At 40.8% G+C, this 22,248-nt stretch overlaps 2 protein-coding genes across 5 annotated transcripts in view; one reads left to right on the forward strand and one right to left on the reverse strand.

Annotated features, from left to right (window-relative positions):
- The first annotated feature begins 8,665 nt into the window (after positions 1–8,665).
- On the forward strand, positions 8,666–14,181 carry EFCAB9 (EF-hand calcium binding domain 9). The gene is made up of 4 exons (XM_081826321.1): positions 8,666–8,879; positions 11,195–11,343; positions 12,551–12,727; positions 13,949–14,181. Exons 1-4 carry the CDS (start codon positions 8,732–8,734, stop codon positions 14,132–14,134), a joined length of 660 nt encoding a protein of 219 aa, XP_081682447.1. The 5' UTR covers positions 8,666–8,731; the 3' UTR covers positions 14,135–14,181.
- A 5,022-nt stretch (positions 14,182–19,203) lies between these two features.
- The window catches only part of UBTD2 (ubiquitin domain containing 2), a 62,915-nt gene continuing 59,870 nt past the window's right edge, over positions 19,204–22,248 (reverse strand). For all 4 annotated transcript variants that reach the window (XM_081826320.1, XM_081826317.1, XM_081826319.1 and 1 more), the window contains one exon: positions 19,204–21,721. In XM_081826320.1, coding sequence (XP_081682446.1) covers positions 21,324–21,721 — 398 coding nt within the window. In that variant the 3' untranslated portion in view covers positions 19,204–21,323. The remainder of the gene's footprint in view (positions 21,722–22,248) is intronic.

The raw sequence follows: 22,248 nt of genomic DNA on the forward strand, positions 1-22,248 counted from the left end.
GAGGGTCTTTATCACTAAAAGAAGGAAAACTCTCACTGAGTAAGCCCATGTTTAAACCTCCCCCAACTAGCTGAAAGGCAGGTCTTTTCAATAGTTTCCGTCAGTTTGACCAACTCGGTGAAGAGGTGGGGTAACAAAGGGAAAGGCTTTCCCACTGAGAGGCAGAGGCTGTGGCTTCACAGAAACTGTAAGTCTGAGGGGACGCAGGTCAGAGGCTCAGCTCATCCCCAAGCCTGTGCCAAGCCACCCAGGGCTCTGTGACTGGCTCTGTGATCTCTCCAGAAAAAAATGAAACGAGAAACAAAAATGGAGAGGTTCACTCAAAAACATTGTTAAGTGGAAGAAGCTAGACACAAAAGACTACGTATTATATGATTTCACTGATATGAAGTGTCTAGAAGAGACAAAAGACCACATATTTTATGATTCCATTTTTATGAAATATCTAGAAAAGGGAAATCCATATAGACAGAAAGTAAATTAATGGTTGCCAAGGGTGTAAAATGGGAATTAGCTGTGAATAGACATGAGGAATCTTACTAGGGTGATGAAAATGTTCTTTATATAGATACTGATTTATTTAATTATTAGAGAGCATGCAGGGGGTAGGGGCAGAGGGAGAGAGAAACCCAAGCCGACTCTGCGCTCAGCACAGAGTCATGGGGCTCCATCTCATGACCCTGAGCCAAAACTAAGAGTCAGAAGCTTAACCTACTGTGCCACCCAGGTGCCCCTGATGAAAATGTTCTAAAATTAGATTATGGTGATGATTTCACAACTCAGTAAATTTTCTGAAAATCACTGAATTATATACTTGAAATGGGTGAATTTTATGATATATAAACTATACTTCAATAAAGTTGTAAGAAATCAGAGAGGTTCAACAAATCTAAAGCTACATCTCAGAAATAGCTAGTAGACAACAAGACTGGTCAAAGAAAAAAAAATTTAAAAGAGAGAAAGGAAAAATATGCACCAGAGACAATGAAAAGAGGGATATACTGTATTATAAAGATTTTTAAATCACAAAATGATATTTTAAACAAATTTACGTAAATACATTTTTTTTTTAAATTTTAAGTAATCTCTCCATCCAACATGGGGCTTGAACTCATGACCTCGAGATCAAGAGTCACATGCTGTACGACTGAATCAACCAGGCACCCCAATATGAGTAAATTTTAATCTACATGAAATGGGTAATCATTTGCAAGAAAATATAAATGATATAAATAAATAATATATAAATGATATATGGATACATAATTTTAATAAAAAACAAAAGCCTAAATAAGCTAATAACCAATAAAGAAATGAATCAAGAATCAAAAGTCTGCTCCTACTGAAAGACATCAGGAATTCTACTTATTTTATGAGATGAGATTTACTGCAACTAGATAAAGATAGTAAAATAAAATTATAGACTAATTTCACTTATGAATTAAAGAGAGAAAAATAAATAAAATGCTAGCAAGAAGAAACCAGAGGTGAATAAAAAATCAGGACCAAGAAAGGTTTATTCAGGAATAAAAGAATGGTTTTACATCAGAAAAGCCATCAATGTAAGACATCGCATTGACAAAGGAAAGAAGAAAATCACAGTCACAATAGTCACAGAAAAAGCATTCTTAGGTTGGATTCCCCCAAAGGGAAGGATCAGGATTTGAGTGCAAGTACTTTATTTGGGAGGTGATGCCAGGAGGCACCAATAGGAAGTAGGAGGCATGAAGCAAGTAAAGGATGCACTTTTGAGCTGATAACTGCTGAGGCCACCTGGGGCTAAATCCTAGTGGGGAATTCTGGGGATCAGGAATACAACACACTTCAGAGTCAACCCACCTGAGAGGCAAGGAAATGGGAATTTTTTCCTCCAAGTCCCATCTGTCCTTGGCCAAGGGCTGCTCCCTAAGGTAGCACTTCCAGCCTGCTCTGCTTGAGGGACAAGAAAACACCCCTAACTTGAGAGATGTCACAAGGCTTTGTAGAGCTTCTACTAACAGTCCTTACATTTCTTATTTCTTTTCCTTTCCTATAGCATTTGCTAGAATCTCTAGCTATATGTTAAATAGCAACAGTGAAAATGGAAATTCTTGTCTTGGTCCAACATTTAATGGGAAAGGGTTTAAAGTTTCTCCTCTAGGTATGATGTTTATGAAAGGATGGTGGCAAATGATCTGTACACAGAAGTTTCCTGATATTCCTAATTTGCTAATAACTGTTTATCATATCCTATTATATCATTGTTATATCATCTACTATAAAGTAGAACATCATAAAATATTTTTATGCATTTATCATATAAGTTAACCATAATATTAATCATATGATTTTTCTCCTCTAGCCTAAAAACATGGTGAATTTCACTGATTAAAATATTCTTGCATTCCTGGAAAGTAAATATTTTGCCTGGCAAATCTTACATTTAGGATTTTCATATCTATTCACAAGTCAAATGGGCCCATACTTTGTACTGTCTTTATCTGGTTTTAAAATCAAGATACTGTTAAAATAAAAAACAAATGCAGACCAGGCTTGAAAATTCCCCAAGCAGACAAAACAATTTTAGTCATACAAACAAAGCTTAATTTAGCTTATTTTGCAAGACTAACTTGACCTGGGTCATTTCTTGCATATGCCTCTTGAAATCACAAGCAAAACTTGAACTGTTTCCCAAGGTTGATATAAGGTAACCACTAACCAGTTCCTTATCATTTAAAAAAATTCTGATAACCAACCACTGTGAGAAATAGACAGTCACTGCTTTCTCACTATATAAACTGTTTTATAACAATATACCCCTGAGCCTCATTCCAGGTTTCGGTTTGAGTGTTCTTGGTCTGCAAAATGTCTTCTTGGTGTGTATACCATAAACTTTTCTAATCACTACATAAGTGATTTGTTGGTTTTACTACTATTATTTCTGAACTTTTTTTTTTTAAGATTTTGCTTTTAAGTAATCTCTACACCCAATGTGGAACTTGAACTCACAACCCCAAGATCAAGAGTTGCATGCTCTACCAATTGAGCCAGTCAGGTGCCCCTCCTGTCTCACTTTCTGATTGCAGTTGTTTTTTGTTTTTTTTTTAAGATTTTATTTATTTATTTGCCAGAGAGAGAGCACAAGCAGGGAGAGCATCAGGCAAAGGGAAAAGCAGGTTCCCTGCTGAGCAAGGAGCCAGACACAGGACTTGATCCCAAGACTCTAGGATCGTGACCTGAGCTGAAGGCAGACACTTAACCAACTGAGCCACCCAGGCATCCCTTGATTGCAGTTTCTTTTCTTTATTTTTTAAAAGATTTTATTTATTTATTTGAGAGAGAGAGAGCGAGCATGAGGCGGGGAGGGTCAGAGGGAGAAGCAGACTGCCTCCTGAGCAAGGAGCCTAATGTGGGACTTGATCCTGGGACTTCAGGATCATGACCTGAGCTGAAGGCAGTTGCTTAACCAACTGAGCCACCCAGGCACCCCTAATTGCAGTTTCTTATTGGGTTTAGAGATTGCAAATATCTTTCTGATTTATCATCCCTCTGTTAACTTTGCAAAGAGTGTCTTCTGTTGAACAAAAATGCTTAATTCTGATTTAATAGAACTATTTTTGTTTTATTTTTGTAAGTTTTAAAAATCAACTCAATTACTTTGAGGTTTAATTTACGTTCAGTAAAAATGCACCCAGTGAAAGCATACAGTTCAATGAGTTTTGACAAATGTAGATACCCATGTAACCATCACCATAGTCCAGGTATAGAACTTTTCCAACATCTGAGAAACTTACTTCTGCTTCTTCACAAGTCAATCCCCATTGACACTCCTCGCCCCAAGCAACCAGTCATCTGCTTTCTGCCACCATGTATTGGAATTGTCTTTCCTAATTTACCATATAAGTGGAATCATACAGTATGTGCTCTTTTATTTTTTATTTTTTTAAAGATTTTATTTATTTGACAGAGCAAAAGCAGGGGAAGCAGCAGGCAGAGGGAGAGGGAGAAGCAGGCTCCCCGCTGAGCAGGGAGCCCAATGAGGAGCTCAATCCCAGGACCCTGGGACCATGACCTGAGCCGAAGGCAGACACTTAACTGACTGAGCCACCCACGTGCCCCAGTATGTGCTCTTTTAAATCTGGCTTCTTTTCATTCAGCATAATGTTTGTTGAGATTCATCATGTTGTTGCATATATTTGTGGTCCATTCTTTTGATTACTGAATAGTGTTCATTGTATGGATATACCATAATTTGTGATTCCATTCAGCTGTTAATGGACGTTTGAGATGTTTCCAGTCTTCAGTTATTAGGAATAAAGCTGCCATGAACATTTGTGTGTAAGTCTTTGCATAGACATACATTTTCATTTTTCTTGGGTGCCCCTAAGAGAGCAATTGCTGGATCCTATACTAAGTATATGATTAACTTTATAAGAAACTATCTAAGGGGTGCCTGGGTGCCTCAGTCGGTAAGTGTCTGCCTTCTGCTCAGGTCATGATCTCAGGGTCCCGGGATCGAGCCCCACATTGGGCTCACTGCTCAGTGGGAAGTCTTTTTCTCCTTCTGCCCCTCCCCCCACTCGTGCAAGCTCTCTCTCTCTCTCAAATAACTAAATAAATAAAATCTTTAAAAGAAAAAGAAACTATCCAAGTATTTTACACAGTGGTTATCACTTTACATTCCCACAAGTGATATTACTCCAAACACATTATCATCATTAATTCTAGCCATTCTTGTAAGTACATGCATACTGGCTTTTGCCCTGAAGACATTTGCCCAAATCCTAAACTACAGAGCTTAGGGAAGGAAGACACAAAATACAAGAGAAAGCCAATAGGCTCACAGGCTAAAAAGCTAAGCTGAGCCCAGATGTGGTCTCCAAATACAATTTTCCATGAAATGAGTCTATGGCTCCTTGGGGAAGTGCTTTCTAGATCTAAGACAGGAAGTGTCTGTCCTCGCATCAATATCTGTGTCAAGGTTTGAAACAGAATAGAGAATGCATATAGATGGTAAATATGCACATGTAAAGATGCTCAGTGTCGTCAGTCATCAGGGAAATGCATATAAAAACCACTGGATCAGTTTGGATCGTTTAGGTTATGCTACAATAAAAACAAAACCCCCAACGTCTTGATAGTTTACAACGAAGATTGATTTCTTACTGTTTAGTAAGCTACAAAGAATGTCGCATCTATCTTAGAAAAAAAATGGATGATCTACAAAATTATAACTTTTCTTGAGAATCTCAGAGAACTGAGGTCCCAAGGCAACCAAGTGACCTGAGTTCCAAAAAGGACAGATAGGGCACAACACAGTTCACTTTGGCAGAATGTGGCTGAAAATGGCGACCACCATACAAGTGGTGGAGAGAAAAGCAACTAAGGTTTTGGCAAAGGATTAAAGGCAAAATGTGGGCTACCATGTCGGTGTGGAATAGCTGGAGTTCCCGGGCACAAGAGGTGGTCCCACGCCCTCATAAGCTCCTTCCCACAGGTGAGAGAAATCGGGGGTAGGGCAGCAGACTGAAGAGTGCCACTTCTTGCCAAGGCAGGAGTAAAGGAGGTGGTTGATGGCCGCCAGGAGATGAATATAAGGCCTCAACTACTTCCCTGGGGAAGTAGCAAAACCAACTGCCTTCAAAGCAGAAGCTTTGTGCTGTTGGGAGAGGGGAACAAAACCCCTCCCTCCCAGGGCCCGGGTAAAGATCTCCTGCTCCTACCCTAGGACAAGGACGGGAAAGATCCTTCGTTTTTTTGTGTAGTTATTCAGGGACTTAGGCTGACAGAGCACCAGCATCTTGAGTGTTACCAATTACCATGGCATTGGGAAAGAGAGTTCTGATATTCTGGGAGTTGTTACAGTAGTTAGCAGCACTCACTCTAACTGCTACACTGGGAAAATGCCCTTAAATAGGACAAGTGTTCTTCTCCCTCCCCTCAGCACCAGTGGATCTTTCCCTTTGTGGCTCCTGGTGAGTTCTGAGGGCACCTGCACCTAAATTCCTCATATGACATTATTTTTAATGTTGTATACAGTTAATACTCATTTAGGTTTACTCACACATTCTCAATTTCTGGTGCTCTTCTTTCCTTCCTGAATTTCTGTATTTCTGTATGGGATTGTTTTTCTGTGCCTGAAGAAGTCCCTTATGGGTGTTATTTTTCACAGTTTTTGTGTGTTTGGATTTAGTTTGCTAATGTTTTATTTAGAATTATTGCATTTATGTTCACGAGTGAGATTTGTAACTTGCCTTTCTTATACTGATCTTGCCATGTGTTGATATCAAGATTATGTTAGACACATAAAATGAGTTCAAGAGTTTCCTCTCTTTACGATTCTCTAGAAGAATAATAAAGCATGCTGTATACTTTTTTTTTTTTAAGTAAACTGTATGTCCAACGTGGGACTGGAACTCACAACCCTAAGATCAAGAATCATGCACTTTACCGACTGAGCCAGCCAGGCACCATGCATGTTGTACATTTTAAACTTACATAATGTTGTATGTCAATTATATCTCAATAAAGCTGGAAAAAGAATTGTAAAATAACTAATTTAAAAAGTATATTGATTACAAATTGAAATGATAACATTTCAGACACAGAGTTAAATGTTATCAAAATTAATTTCACTTTGGTGCACCTGAGTGGCTCAGTCAGTTAAGCATCGTACTCTTGGTTTCAGCTCAGGTCATGATCTCGGGCTCATGAGATTTTGAGATCAAGCCACTCGATGGGCTCTGTGCTGGGCTCAGAGTCTGTTTGGGATTTTCTGCCTCTCCCCTGTCCCTCCCCTTGTGCATGTTCTCTAAACAAACAAATGGATAAAATCTTAAAAAATAATATTTTCACTTCTTTCTTTTCTTTTCTTCTTTAAGTAGGCTCCACTCTATGGAGCCCAACACCAGGCTTGAACTCATGACCCTGAGATCAAGACCTGAGCTGAAATCAAGAGTCCCACACTTAGCTGACTGAATCACCCAGGTGCCCCCCTTTTTACTTTTTTTTAAAAATGTGGCTACTAGAAAATTTCAAATTACATATGTGACTCATATCTGTGGCTCACAGTGTGTATTTATTGGACAGACCTAATTTAGCTTTTTTTTTAAGATTTTATTTTCAAGTAATTTCTACACCCAATGTGGGACCAAACCCACAATCCCAAGATCGAGAGTCACGTGCTCTGCCAACTGAGCCAGCCAGGCACCCAGAGAGTTGTGTATAGTACTCTTATATGTATTTTAATCTCTTCCCTATCAGTAATTGTCTCCTTCCTCGTTCTCAATTTTAAAAATCTTTCTCCTTATCACACTTGCCAAAAGTTTTATCTGTTTTTTATTGGTCTTTTCCTAAAACCTGCTTTCACACTAGATCTAACTACGTTTATAGGAAATATGGGAGACAGAGGGACGTGTTAACACATTGGAGATAAAATCTGCAAAAACCAGAATGTTTTCCTCTACATGACAATCTGGATTACTCAACAAATAAATTGCAAAAAGAAAGATAGAAAGGACGAACCTGAAGATATTAAGAAACAGTCTAAATGTAACACTTAGATCTGTTTGGTTTCCTGACAAATAATCTATTAAAAATTTAAAGAAACAATCAGGGAGGGCGCCTGGGTGGCTCAGTCGTTAAGCGTCTGCCTTCGGCTCAGGTCATGATCCCAGGATCCTGGGATCGAGCCCCACGTCGGGCTCCCTGCTCCGCGGGAAGCCTGCTTCTCCCTCTCCCACTCTCCCTGCTTGTGTTCCCTCTCTCGCTGTGTCTCTCTCTGTCAAATAAATAAATAAAATCTTAAAAAAGAAAGAAAAGAAACAATCAGGGAAATTTGAATGCTGAGTGAATATTTAATGACATTAAGGCATGATATTGAGTTTTAGGTAAAGTATTGGTAGGTAATCATGTTAAAAAGGCTATTTTAGTACTTTTTCATGTATTTTTCAATTTTTCTTGTTTTCTAATAAATGCATTTAGGTTATAAATACTTCTCTGAGAAGCACTTTGGCCACATAACACAGGTTTCATGTGTAAGGAGAGAGTGTTCTCACATTCATTTCTTTCCTTTTTTTTTTTTTAAGATTTTATTTATTTATTTGAGAGAGAGAGCATGAGCAGGGGGAAGAGACAGAGGGAGAGGGAGCAGCAGACTCCCCGGTGAGCAGGGAGCCCGACGCGGGACGTGATCCCAAGACCCTGAGACCATGACCTGAGCCGAAGGCAGACGCCCAACCGACTGAGCCACCCCGGCGCCCCTCACATTCATTTCTAAACGGTCTGTGAGTTCAGTTTAGAACTGGTTACATTGTAGCAGCAGGGGAATAATCAAGCTAACAAGAGACTTAAGACAACAAATCCTGATGGGGTGCCTAAGTGGCTCAGTTGGTTAAGCGTCTGACTCTTGGTTTCAGCTCAGCTCAGGATCTCAGTGTCGTGAGATGGAGTCCCATATTGGGCCCTGTGCTCAGCGGGGAGTCTGCTTGAGATTCTCTCTCTCCCTCTGGCCTACCCCTGCTCATGCATGCTCTCTCTCTCAGTAAATTAAATTAAAAAAAAAAAAAAAAAAGACAACAGATCCTGACAGCAAGGCCAGAGGACTGGGAGGAAGCAATTTCAGTTTCTTACTAGCTACTTCCCATGATGTTGCTGCCTAGGGAGGCCTTTGCTACCCGAGCCTCTCTGTGTCCAACATTCTAGTTCCAAGGCAGAATCCCTTCTGTTCCAGGTCGCCAGAGCCTTCAGCCTAATGAGCGCCACGATGAAACTGAAGCAAGGATCGTTTCTGTGGTACCTCTATCTGGACAAGCTGTACTGCCTGTTATCCGTGAGGAACGTGAAGGCCTTGCTGGAGTATTTTCACCTTCTTGACGTCCACCACAACAACACCTTGAATGGTCAGTGAGTTCAGCAGGGCTTCCTCTGAGTTGTTACCTGGCTTTTAACTAATGTGCAGGGAAACTCGCAGAACCAGAAACTGCCTTACTAACAAATATGTATTTTATCTTCTAAATGAAGCTAGAGAAATCGCGCAGTTGAGTGAGGAGGGGAAGGCCACTAGGCTCGGGGGGTGGGGGGGGAGCCCCTGGTGCCCTTTGGTGACTTGGAGAGTGTGTCATCATCCTCTTTAAGGGTCATTTTCCTCATCCATAAATGAAGCTTCTCATAATAGAGCCCACCTCATGGTTGGGGGGAAAAAAAAGATAATGAAATAAGATAATGTGTGGAAAATGGTTAACACAATGCCTGGCACATGGTAAGAACTTACTAAGTGTTTGTTATTATTATAATTATTCCTGGAGGCTGAGGCCCATTCAGGCATTAACCCTTGAAGACCCCCTAACAAGATTTCTCATCTGTCAAGTGGGAGGTTTGAATCAATGATCCACAGGATCCCTTCTAATTTTTGGTACTTGAGAGTAACCAAAAAGTGTTCATCATCTTGACTCTGCCTTTGAATGCACAAACTAATGGAAGACCAATTAAAATACTTTAGGCTTTTTTGGGTTTGTTTTGTTTTGAAGGACTGGGTATAAATAAAGTATCCTATCCATTCATTGTGATCTGAAGGAAATAAGTATCATTTGTGAATAAGGTGTGTCTTCCATAAAGATTCTTTTTTAAAGATTTATTTATTTGAGAGAGAGAGAGAGAAAGAAGGAGAGAAGGAGCGGGGAGGGGGGGCAGAGGGAGAGGGAGAGAGAGAATCTCAGGCAGAATCCCCGCTGAGCATGGAGCCAGACGTGGGGCTTGAGTGGGGCTTGATCACAAGACCCTGAGATCACGACCGGAGCCAAAATCAAGAGTTGGACACTCAACCGACTGCGCTCCCCAGGCACCCCTTCCGTAAAGATTTTTGAGAGCCTTTGCAATCTTTACAAAATGATAAAAGACACCTTTGTTTTCTCACAATTTCATGCCTCAGTTTTTCTCTTTACATATAGATTCACACACAATGTCACCAAATCTTTGCAATAGCACAGAACTAGATGAGGCAACTGTAAGGGCACCCGGCTGTAAACAGAAAAGCTGGGACAAACCCAGGGCTTCCTGACCCCAAAGCCTACACTCATGGTCTCACCAGAATGTTTGCTGAGAAGTCTGGTCTCCCTAGTAACTAAATCACTCTGCGATGATGCCTGAGAGGTAAAGTCATGCTCCTGTGTTCTGGTCACCAAGGGACTGGGTAGTGCCATGAGAGAGTGAAGACACAGCCTTAAGTTTTGCCTTCAAGGAGGCAGTGACTTAAGGCTTTGGAAACTTGAGTGGGCCAGAACCAGCAGTATTTGCTAAGTAGCTACTAAGTCCCATACTGCAACATTTCTCAAGGAGCAACTACACAAAGGTCACTGTTATATATAATGTGTTGTTCCCACGTGTTCGTAACTGGTGGGGCATAGGGAAGGAAAGACTGTGTCAGACGGACATCTGAATCCCAGCTCTGCCACTTCCAGTGGGGTCCACCAGCCAGCAGCAGCGATGTCCACAACATCGCAAGGAGCTTGTGAGAAATGTAGACTCAGTCTGACACCGGGTTTCATGAATCAGAATCTGTATTTTTACAAGATTCTCAAGTGAATGGTATGCCCATTACAGTCAGAGAAGCACTGAAATAGACCAGTTACTATCTGAGGCTTAGTATAAAAGGGTGTGATGCCACTTTCCCTGGAGGGGTGTCGGGGTTCAGTGAAACGCAGCAGCTAAAGCACCTAGCCCCTAAAGCGCTCCATGATTGCTCCTTTCCCCCATCGCCAAATGCATGTGCTTCACATAAGCATGAGGAATACTGATACTTTTATAGGAATGATTTTTAAATTTCTCCTGTTTTCATGATCTCAAGTGAAAGACCCAGGTGAGATTCAGCTTCTCCAAGAAAGTGTCCAAGGTCCCCAGTGAGAACTCAGCTCTTCCATGTCTGAGGAGTACTCCGTGCCTGTTATTGCTTAAGGACACACCTCTGTGTCAATAACTGAGCCCAACCCACAGTCTCATCCTCCACAGATCTGGGCCCAGGGCCTTGTCACATGGCTCCAGGGCAAGTAAGGTTTGAGGAATTGTGGAAGGGATGGTGACGAAGTGAGAGACCAAGTGTTACCATGGCTATTTCGGCTCAGCAAGCTTCTGGCGCTGCTGCCGTTTATGTGGCCCCTGCTTGTTCGGCATCTGGAACGGTCTCAGAATAATCCATCTCTTCGCCTCCCCACCTTAACAGATGTGCTGTTCTATCACTTCCTTCACCACGTGACCAGCTGGAAACGGACACAGATCATGACTGTGTTTAACATGCTGGACTGGAACGCTATGGGCGAGATCGGTTTTGACCAGTTCTACATGTTGGTCTGCATCCTGCTAGCACAACAGGCGAGTAACAAGTCAGGATCTGGGGCAGAGGAGGCAGAGTGTGGCTGCCGCTACCATCCTGCTAAAGGTAGCCGTGAACTAAGACGCATCAGAGTTGTCTTCCTTTCACTCAAAACAGGAAGGAAAGAAAATGGGGAGACAACTACCTGTGGCTCCTAAACGGTCTGTCTATAACCTAGAAATTTGCAGGCCACCCAGCCTCACTCCCCCTGCTGCCCATCTTCAGCCCTCCCGCATCCTCTTTCTGTAGATCTCACCCCATTGCTTTCCTCCTTGGCATGCCCATCCTTGCCCTTCTTAAAGAGCCACCAGGAATCCCAAGTGCCTCCCTCTCTCAGTGATCACTTTTCTCAGAGAATTTTCTTAAGGGGATGGAGGATGGAGATGAGAAACCTTCTTCTTTGGGTTCCTACCTTACCCTATGCACACTTCCATTGTGTATTTGCCTACTTCCCACTTGGAAAGGAAGCTTGTCTTCAGGATCTTATCACCTTACCATGATGTTTCACAAGTAGATTCTCACCAAATATAAGGAAATGTGTTCTAGTGACAGGGTTCTGTCTAGCAGAATTGATCACAACAGGTGGCTTAAGTTCCCCTCAAATACAGATGCTGAAGCAGGACTTGATACATTAACCATAGAAGGCTTTCAACCCTGAGCTTCTAGGATTTTGCCTTTTGCTTTTAGCTCTCTAGGAAATGGATGTGAATATACTAGTCTTGATGCAGCCCAAGTTTTTTAAATTTTTTTTCTTTAAAGATTTTATTTATTTATTTGACAGAGAGAGACACAGCGAGAGAGGGAACACAAGCAGGGGGAGTGGGAGAGGGAGAAGCAGGCTTCCCGCGGAGCAGGGAGCCCGATATGGGGTTCGATCCCAGGCCCTGGGATTATGACCTGAGCTGAAGGCAGATGCTTAACAACTGAGCCACCCAGGTGCCCAAACTAATTTTTTTCAAGATTTTTATCTATCCATTTGACAGAGAGAGCGCGCACAAGCAGAGGGAGAGGCAGAGGCAGAGGGAGAAGCAGGCTCCCTGCAGAGCAAGGAGCCCGATGTGGGGCTCGATCCCAGGACCCTGGGATCATGACCTGAGCCAAAGGCAGACGCTTAACTGACTGAGCCACCCAGGTGTCCCATGCAGCCCAAGTTTAGAAAGTAGCACCAACAACACTGTTCCTTGTATGATGTATTTTTCTCAATAGAACCACTTGGAAGAGCAATTTATCTTCCGCCATTCCCGGCCTGTCTTTGAGCTGCTTGACCTGGAGGGGGAGCTGAGAATTGGTGCAGAGAACTTCCACATGTACAACTTTCTCTTCAATATTAAGAAACAGGACCTCAGAGAGCTCTACCATGACTTTGACATCACAGGTGACCGTGTAAGTGCAGATTCCTTAAGTGTGACCTGGCAGCCTCTCTGTCCAAAGGCAGAGATAATGTCCTACTCCCTACTGTAGACACGGGTGGGGAAAACCTGCTTGAGCATGTCATGGCACTGGGATCAGAAAAAACTGAAGAGATTTATAGGCCTGTGAAGAGAGAGGACTAAGCGTTATATCATATAATATGGATGCAAAATTACAGAAGCTTAGAGAAGAAAATTGTTTAGAAGTTTAGAGAAGGAAATATATTAATATGGCAGGAGTTGACATTGGGGGAAGGGTTTATAGATTTAAGTATAGAAAGGAGGAAAAGTCTAGATGGGAACACATGAGAAAATCCTAAGAGAAAACAACTCTGGTGAAGACCCTGGATTCTGCCTATTTATTTATTAAGATTATTTATTTATTTGAGAGAGAGAGAAACAGCATGAAAGGGGAGAGGGTCAGAGGGATAAGCAGGCTCCCCGCTGAGCTGGGACCCCAATGTGGGACTCGATCCCAGGACTCCAGGATCGCAACCTGAGCCAAAGGCAGTCGCTCAACCAACTGAGCCACCCAGGTGCCCTGGATTCTGCCTATTTAAAGAGGAAGTCGGGTGCCTGGGTGGCTCAGATGGTTAAGCGTCTGCCTTTGGCTCAGGTCATGATCCCAGCATCCTGGGATGGAGTCCCGCATCGGGCTCCCTGCTCAGCGGGGAGCCTGCTTCTCCCTCTGCCTCTCTCTCTCTCATGAATAAATAAAAATCTTAAAAAAAAAAAAAAAAAGAGGAAGTCTATGGGGCACCTGGCTGGCTCAGGTGGTGGAGCACAGGACTCTTAATCTCAGGGTTGTGAGTTCAAGCCCCACATTGGGCATAGAGCCTACTTAAAAAAATTTTTTTTAATTAAAAAAAAAAAGAGGAAGTCTATGTTGGGGAAGCAAGTGGGAGCTAAGGTTGAAAAAGATGGATCATACTATGTAGAACCTCAGGTGCCAGCCTGAAGCGTCTAGAGCAGACGCAGCAGAAGTAAGAAAGTGACCCATGGTTGCTTTAGAGTCTACAATAGACCCTCTGTTCCCAGCTCCTAGACTACAATCAGACTATAATTATGTCCTAATTACTGAGCCTCTTCAAGTTTCCAAGTTTTTAAATGGGAAATGATTACAATCCTGCTGTCATCTGAAACAAAGTATCAAATCCTTCCTGAAATAATTTTTCTTTCTTTCCCCCAACAAAAGCGTCTTAATTACAAGGAATTTAAGCTGTTTACTATCTTCACCATGGACAAATACCAGGAGAGGCAGAAAGCAGAGAAAGATAAAGATAAAGGGAAAAAGGATCTGCTCAAAAAGAAAAGGCTACATCACGTTAATGTGAGCCTCAAACAGTTTCTTGGAATAAATGTATCTGAAAGTAGACTATAAGTAATCACAACTGTTAACATGTCTAAAAATAAATTTAGAAAATCTAAGTGGATATTTTTACATTGGTTTTCACACATGAAAGGTTCAAGTAAGTGCTCTTCGATCAGCAGGTTCTTAACTTGAATAACTTACTGACCTCACGATAATATAATGTGAAGTAATCACTTTCTCTGTGGACATGTCTCAATTCTGCTGCTGCTTTTCAGATCAACACTATTCATAAGTATATCCAAATAATTACAAACACTGTCTGGAGCTAAACAGCTGAAAGACAGTGATGCTTTCCCACTATTTGTCACTAGTGGTCTAACACGCTCAGAATCCTGTCTATTCTCTCAATCCTTAAGCTAAAATCACCTGTATGCAAGACACTGCAAACTGGCAAATGGTGAAGTGCCTCTACCTATAAGGGAAACAGACTTTTAGGGATATGGGAGCTGTGTTCTTCCTAGGGCCTGAATTACAAAGTTAGGTGCTCAAGCAACTGTACAAATCTACTAGGGTAGAATAATTATTAATGCCCTTGTATAATTTCAATTTTGTGTAATTAATGTCTTGAATAATTTTCAAAGTTTTTAGCATGGGACTTGTGACTCCTCCCTACCTGTCTGTACTGTGATAGTAATGGTGGTAACTACCACTGAGTAAGTGCTTGCTATGGGTTAGGCAGGTGCTTTAGATGCATGAAGTTATTTATACTCATAACCCTGTGAATCAAGTATTATCCAGAATTTACAGGTGAAGAAATTGAGGCCCAGAGAAATTAAGAACCTTTCCCTAAAATATATGGCATACCAGTGGTAGGACCATGATTCAAATTCAAGGTCAATTTGATTCCCAGGCTCAGAGCAAGTGATCTGAGTAACTCACTTCAGTTTTAGCAAATTCTGTTTAAGTTTCAAACCAGTATTTTACTGGCTCAGAAATCCTTTCTGCATAATGCTGCATTACCACATCTCCTTCTACCATAAACTTCTGAGGAACAAGTTTGGCAATTAAAGAGGTACAGCTCATTTACTATAAACCAAGAATTTCTTAAGGATCAGTTATGCAATATGACTGCCCAGAAGGCATTCAGAGTTCCAGGGTTACCTAAAAACCAACAAAAATCACTGTCAATGTGCATCAGAAAAGAATGCTGCTTATCTAAGATTGTTGTTCATAAGTCAAACTTGTAAGAACAGAAATCATGTTCATTACTATGAACACTCTATATTTAAGACACGAAGCACCTCAGAACAGTGCTCCTCTCCCCCTCTTATTTGGTGAAAAGTTTGCAGCCGTTCTCTAAGAATACCCTCTGGCAAACAAGTGTGGACACTACTACACCTACACAGAGTACTGAACTGAGAGACTAGTATTCTCTGGCTGGAAGATGACAGTTGGAAATCCATCATCCTTTCAAAGGGCCTCGCCATTGAGCTTATCTTGGGATAGGTTTCTGCCTCTTTTCTGGAATCCTAGATGGCTTTTGCTGGCAGACACCCTAAGATCTACACATAGTTCTGGGAGGAGAAACTATAACAAGGTCTTAGAAAGGTTTCTCTTTCCCATTTTCCAAGGGCAACACTACTGAGACATAAAAAGTAACCATGGCATGTATGTTTTTTACAGACACCGGCTCTAAAGCAATGAAGATACTGTACCTTTTATTGCTTCAGAATGGGGCGGGGGGGAGGGAAAGTCGAAGATAATAAGTAGCATAGGTTATAATTCTGACTAAATTTTAAACTAAACTTTAAAATAATTTATTCAATTCGTTTATTTCAACTTAATTTAAAATGAACATCAAATGACTAAAGTTTTAGGAATGAGTTTCCCCTCCTCCCTGGAAATCATCAGGGTGACTATAAAAGGTATCGTGGTCCAACTATCAGATTTTTAAAAATCCTTTTAAGAGCACTTTCAGGGGCACCTGGCTGGCTCAGTCAGTTGAGCATCTGACTCTTGATTTTGGCTGGGATCATGAGCTTCAGGTCCTGGGATTGAGCCCCCTGTCCTGTCAGGCTCCACGCTCAGCGGGGAGTACGCTTGAGGATTCTTTTTCCCTCCCTCTACCCTTCCCCCTGCTCTGCTCTCTCTCTAAAATAAATGGATTAAAAAAAAAAAAAAAGGAGCATTTTCATAAACTGGGCAGCTCTAGAATGGACTCAGGAAACTGAGCGTTTAGTTCGGATGGGCACAAACTGAAACTGTAAAAACTAAAATTCAATAGCATGTATAAAGTGACATTCTTTTGGGACTAGAAGTACAACAAAGAAAACAATGTCAATGTCTACGTCGGGACTTTTTTCCTCAATTACATTACGGGATTTAACGTTTTAAAAAATGTGTTTGTAGGTATGTGTGTAGATGTTTCAATTAAGTTTCATCATTTCAACAGTGAGTTAATCCACTGTGCTCTCAAGGTAGAGCTCAGTTAGACCAAGTATATTTAGGTGTTTTTTGGATGGTGGTAACACTCTATGGTATTACTATGTCATAGTTACATTAGAATGCCTTGGTCAGCAAAGCGTGCCCTTGTTCAGTGGCCGAAGCAATGGGCAGAGGGGCCGCACTTGCAGAGCAGGTGACTAGCAGGCTGGGCTAAGAGAGCACTAGAGGTTCAGGCCAGCACCACAATCTATATCAGCTATAAAGAGGAAAGAATTTTAGAGGAAGCAAAGCAAAGTGAAATCATTTCTCTTCCATTAGTCCTTAGCTCTCATGTATTATCATCACTTGCCTCATGCCAAAGGCCAAAACTAGAAAAGGTCAAATCAATTCTGCTGACACCTGCTGAAATGGGCAGTTGCCCACATGAACAGCCCCCACAGAGCCAGAGAACAGAAATCACAGGAGACAGTTACTGCAAGGGAGGTTATCAGCCACACTTCTCTTTTCTTCTTTTCTGTAAGTCAAAATACTAAATCATAGCATATGAGAATTTGAGATGGACACAGGTATATTTGCTAATTTGTTCAATTAATAAGAAAAGACCATTCAAAAAGTATAGTCTTAAAAGCCATCATAAAATAAGAGTGATTTTTCTACATCAATGGGAAAAAAACCAATGAAAATTATTCAAGAAGTAGTATCAGGAAAAGTGGGATTAGCTAACTACGTACAAAAACAAATGAATAAATAAATAAATAAATCTGGGCTGCTATTCTATCTTGCACCAAAATAACTCCAGACAATGAAGCCATAAAAGAAATACTAAAAACATGAGAAAAAAATTTTATAATCTGAAATGGTAAAACCTTTTGAAGAAGAAAACCCTGAAGCCATAAAATACAAATCTGATCAATCCAACCAACCAAAACTCAAAAATTTGCACATGGTAAATTACACAAAACCAAAAACAAGTGGTAACACATGATAGAAAAATGACTAATTTCCTTAATAGAGTATTCACAAATCAAGAGGATAAGGACCAAAGTGCCCCAGAAGTATGAGCAGACAATTCACAGAAAAAAAAAAAAAAAAAGGCCTAAAATATACATTAAAATGCTAAACTACAAAGAAAATATATAAAGATAGGCCACAGGACACAGATTTTCACTTAGATTGTCAAAGAACAAAATGTTGGTTAGGATGTATAAGAAAATAAGAGCAATCATATTGCTATAGTATTAAGTTGGTAAAATCTATTTGGAGGGCAATTGTGCATCTACTCTCTCAATGTGTATACTCATTGATCTAGCAATTCTCTCCTCAAGAGTGCATTCTATAGATGTACATAGACACAATGATGTAGCTACAGAAAAGGACATTTCCCGGCAGCATGGTTTACAGCAGCAAGATTCCAAGTAGCCAAACTGACCGAAGTGAAGTCTGAAATAACTGGTACTCCAGACAATGCAGGACTGGTGCAGCCGTAAAAGGAATTATGCAGATCCAAGATTCATCATTTTAAAGAGAAATCAAGGTGAATAGTGTATGTATTTATGGAAAACACAGGGTAGGGTGGATGAATATACTCAATGTACACCAGAACAGTGCTTCTCACTGTGTGATTCTGTACACCGGCCACAGCAGCACCTGGAACTGCTCAGAAATCCAAATTACTGGGGCCCACTCAGACCTACTAATGTGGAACCCCTGCGAGTAAAGTCTAGCAATCTGTGTTTTCAGATGCCTTCTAGGTAATTTTGATGCATGCTCAAGTTGAGGAACTGCTGGGCTGGAGTATCTTTCTTTCTTTTTTTTTTTTTTTAAAGATTTTATTTATTTATTTGACAGAGAGAGACACAGCGAGAGAGGGAACACAAGCAGGGGGAGTGGGAGAGGGAGAAGCAGGCCTCCCGCGGAGCAGGGAGCTCGATGTGGGGCTCTATCCCAGGACCCTGAGATCATGACCTGAGCTGAAGGCAGATGCTTAACGACTGAGCCACCCAGGCGCCCCAGGAGTATCTTTCAAGATACCCAGAACACTGGTAACAGCTGTTACATCTGGGGCGTGGAGAGAGATTTTTCACTTTGGTGTCTTTGGATTTGCCCACCATACATATGTATCACCTATTTTATTTTTTTAAAGATTTTATTTATTTATTTGACAGAGAGATAGTGAGAGAGGGAACACAAGCAGGGGGAGTGGGAGAGGGAGAAGCAGGCTTCCCGCAGAGCAGGGAGCCCGATGCGGGGCCCGATCCCAGGACCCTGGGATCATAACCTGAGCCGAAGGCAGACGCTAACAACTGAGCCACCCAGGTGCCCCTGTATCACCTGTTTTAAATAAAAAATTATCAAAACCTGCCACTTTGATCCAAAATGGATAAGAAATGAGCTCAGTGTTTCTAGAAAACTGAATTATGAGTTCTGATTTATGGCATGACCCTTAAGAGAAAAAAAACAATAGCCTACTTTAGACCAAGATTTCAATGTGGAAGATAAAGCATATCTAGAAATAACCATGTATGGTTTGGCACAGCTAGAGCCTAAGTCTGGTGATAATGAACTTGTTATTTATTGAAGTAAGTTTTTAAAGAGAAGTAAAACCTTTTTAGAGGTTTTATTAGAATGAGGCAGATTACCTTTATGTAGAGCGTAACAATTAAAAACCCAGAATAAAGGCCAAGACAAAGAGAAAAATTGAACATTTTTTTTTAAAAAAAGCACAAAAACCCTACATACTAAAATTGTACACATCAAGTATTGGTCCAATCTTATATCAATCTATTTACATTAAACAGCACCATGGTTTTCTCACCCAGGTTAGTTAAACATGCCCAGAAAATCGTTATGCGAAGTATATGTACCTTTAAAACAAAATAAATTCTTAAGAGAGTTCAAATTCTACACAAACAAAGCTTCTTAGCAACCATAGGTTATTGATGATATCACCCAATTTAACTTAGGAAAAATAGGTTTGAACACTTTTCCAGTTGTCAAACTTTGAGAGCTGTTGCTATTCAATGTGGCACACAAGTAACAAAGAAACTCTTTGATGACAGGGGCTTTATATTCAAATACCCTCAAACCTCCACCTTCAAATATAAAAATACTCCTTTGGAATTAACGTTGCTGTCGTCTCTTGAATTTAGATTCAATTATCAGCAACCCTAAATTGAATATAGCCACAATCTTTAAAATGATTGCATAAAGAAAGGGAAGTAGTTAAAGCTCTGAGACAGGATAAGTTATAATTATAGGTATTATATCTAATCAGGCTATAGGAAATCTAATACCATTTTAAACTTTACATTTAAACTAATTAGCAGTTTCATTTTGCCATTAAAATTAATAGTGCTTCACATCCAAATAGGTGTGGAGGTCTGATTATTTCCCAACTGAGAGCAGTGTACGTACCTTCTTGTCTCTACTTTGCCACCTCAGAGTCTCAGAGCTACAGTGATTGTGATAGTCCCCCTCTCCTTTCTGGAACTAACTTTTCAAAGGCCCCAAATTAAATATAACCCTTGGCAGCTTTATTCCAGTCATAGTACGAGAGAATCAGGTACTCTCACCAGATTTTTCAGTCCTCTCATCTAATCTGCAGATGGCTCTTCATTTGACTCTTTGCTAGGAAAGATGAGAGAGGAAAACTGTCATCCACCACAAGTAACAGTGAACTGGAAAGCTAACATATAAAGCAATGTTTCATCTTTTGGTCTCACTGCTGATGTTTAAGTGATGTCCATAAACATACCAGTAAATCAGGAGTTGAAATTTTCTCTAAAAGACTGAAAATAGGCACAGTTCTCCCATGCACAGATACAATGGGTTTTCCTTACACCCTTCCTGCAAACTGGGAGAGAAGAGAGAACTGACTGTATTATCTTAGGGTGGGAACACCTGTCCTTCATTCTTGCATTCCCTGGCCCAGTGCATTTGGGGGCATGCGCTGAAAAATCTCAAGCAGAGTAGGTAGATCAATGAAGGTATTATATAGTAGCGACCCTCTAAGCCTGGATATAAAAACAGCTTTGATATACAGACATTTCAAAATAGCTATGCAGCTAAAGGACAAGAGACTTTTCAACTGAGTATCAGCTGAAAATCAGAGATCTGACTGTACTGACTAAATTATTGCCTAGTGTTCCAGAAGGGTACCTGCCACCAATGTGTTGGAAGGCACCAAAATTTAGTGTGAATGTAAATAAGGAGCTCAAGATACGGGGACGGGGAAAGCAATACTGAAACACAATTTGCCAGTCTCTACTCCTTTATGGCTAAATATTAATTGAGCAAAGAATTCAGACCAGAATAGAAGTGAACCTCAAATACTGCTCTTCTCAGTTTCCATTTTAAAAAGCTCATTTTGTAACTGTTATTGATATTTTCGGGTATATATATATATATACACACATATATATGTGTGTATATATATATGTATATTCAAATTCTGTATTGACAAGGTGCTTGGTGCTGTTCTTCATGGACGTAACATTCTATTTACAGTCCAAATCATTTAAATAGTCGTTACATTGTTGTTGGGTGTTTTAAAATAAATGGTTATCTGTTTTTTAACTGCCTTTCAAATTAGAAACTGTAATTACATGAGTCTCAAAGGCTGGCTCTTTGTGTTTTATTAATTATTTTTGTTGGTCTCCATCACAGATGGAATTTTTCACTGGTAATTCCTCAGAACTAAATCCATTCATATGGAATTCAGAGCAGTGAAAATAAATTTCACGCCATAGAGTAGGAAATGACAACGACAATAAAAAGGAGTGGGAGGGATCCTGGGACCAGCCAGTAGGATCAATCAGTTCTCAACTGGTGTTGGGTTTTGCAAAGGCTGGCTCATTATAACTTGTACAACATAGTCCTTTGGGATCTTCAGCTCTTCCAACTTCATTTTGTCGGTGAGAGGTCTGCCCGAAAAGAACCATCGCTGGCTACTCGGTTCCACTCCTTCTGCTGCATGTAGCCTCCTCTTCATGTGGTATACAGTGTCTGTGCTGCGGACCACAAGTTTGAGGTCTTTGCCTGTGGAAAGGCGCAAACGGAGCTGACATTCATATCCAGAATTAGGTGGTGGCTCAGGAATATCCAGAGTCTCTATGTCGCTCTTTTCCTCTATCATGTTAATTGGTGGTGCCAAGCAGTAGACTGGAAGCTGATACCGGTTGCCCAGTTCATCATAGCACTCTGTGAGTGCACCTTCAGAAAGAGAAGATATGAACAAGAGTTTCATCTAAATGAACACATTTTTTTTAGATTTTATTTATCTGTCAGAGATAGAGAGACAGCGCGTGAGCAAGCGAGCACAAGCAGGGGGAGTGGCAGGCAGAGGGAGAAGCAGGCTCCCCACTGAGCACGGAGCCCGATGCGGGACTGGATCCCAGGACCCTGGGATCATGACCTGAGGCGAAGGCAGACGCTTAACCGACTGAGCCACCCAGGCGCCCCTAAATGACACATTTTTATTTTCACTTTGCAAAATGCTCAAACCTCTTTCTAGCTTGCCACTGTAGAGAAAAAAAATATAAGGTCAATCATTGCCAGCTGCTTTAGCAATGTCCATCATTAAGGCCCATAACCAACTGAGTGTTTATCTAACTCTAACTTAGCCAGGACCCTAGCTCCTTTCCCTCACCTTTTCTAAGTCATTTCATACCTCATTCACACTTTCATTAAATGATAAAGGAAAAGAAAGCACACAAAATTCTTATTTACTATTATTAATG

This window comes from Leptonychotes weddellii, chromosome 7, assembly GCF_054177405.1.
Source record: "Leptonychotes weddellii isolate Sample4059 chromosome 7, ASM5417740v2, whole genome shotgun sequence".
Classification (NCBI taxonomy): Eukaryota; Metazoa; Chordata; class Mammalia; order Carnivora; family Phocidae; genus Leptonychotes; species Leptonychotes weddellii.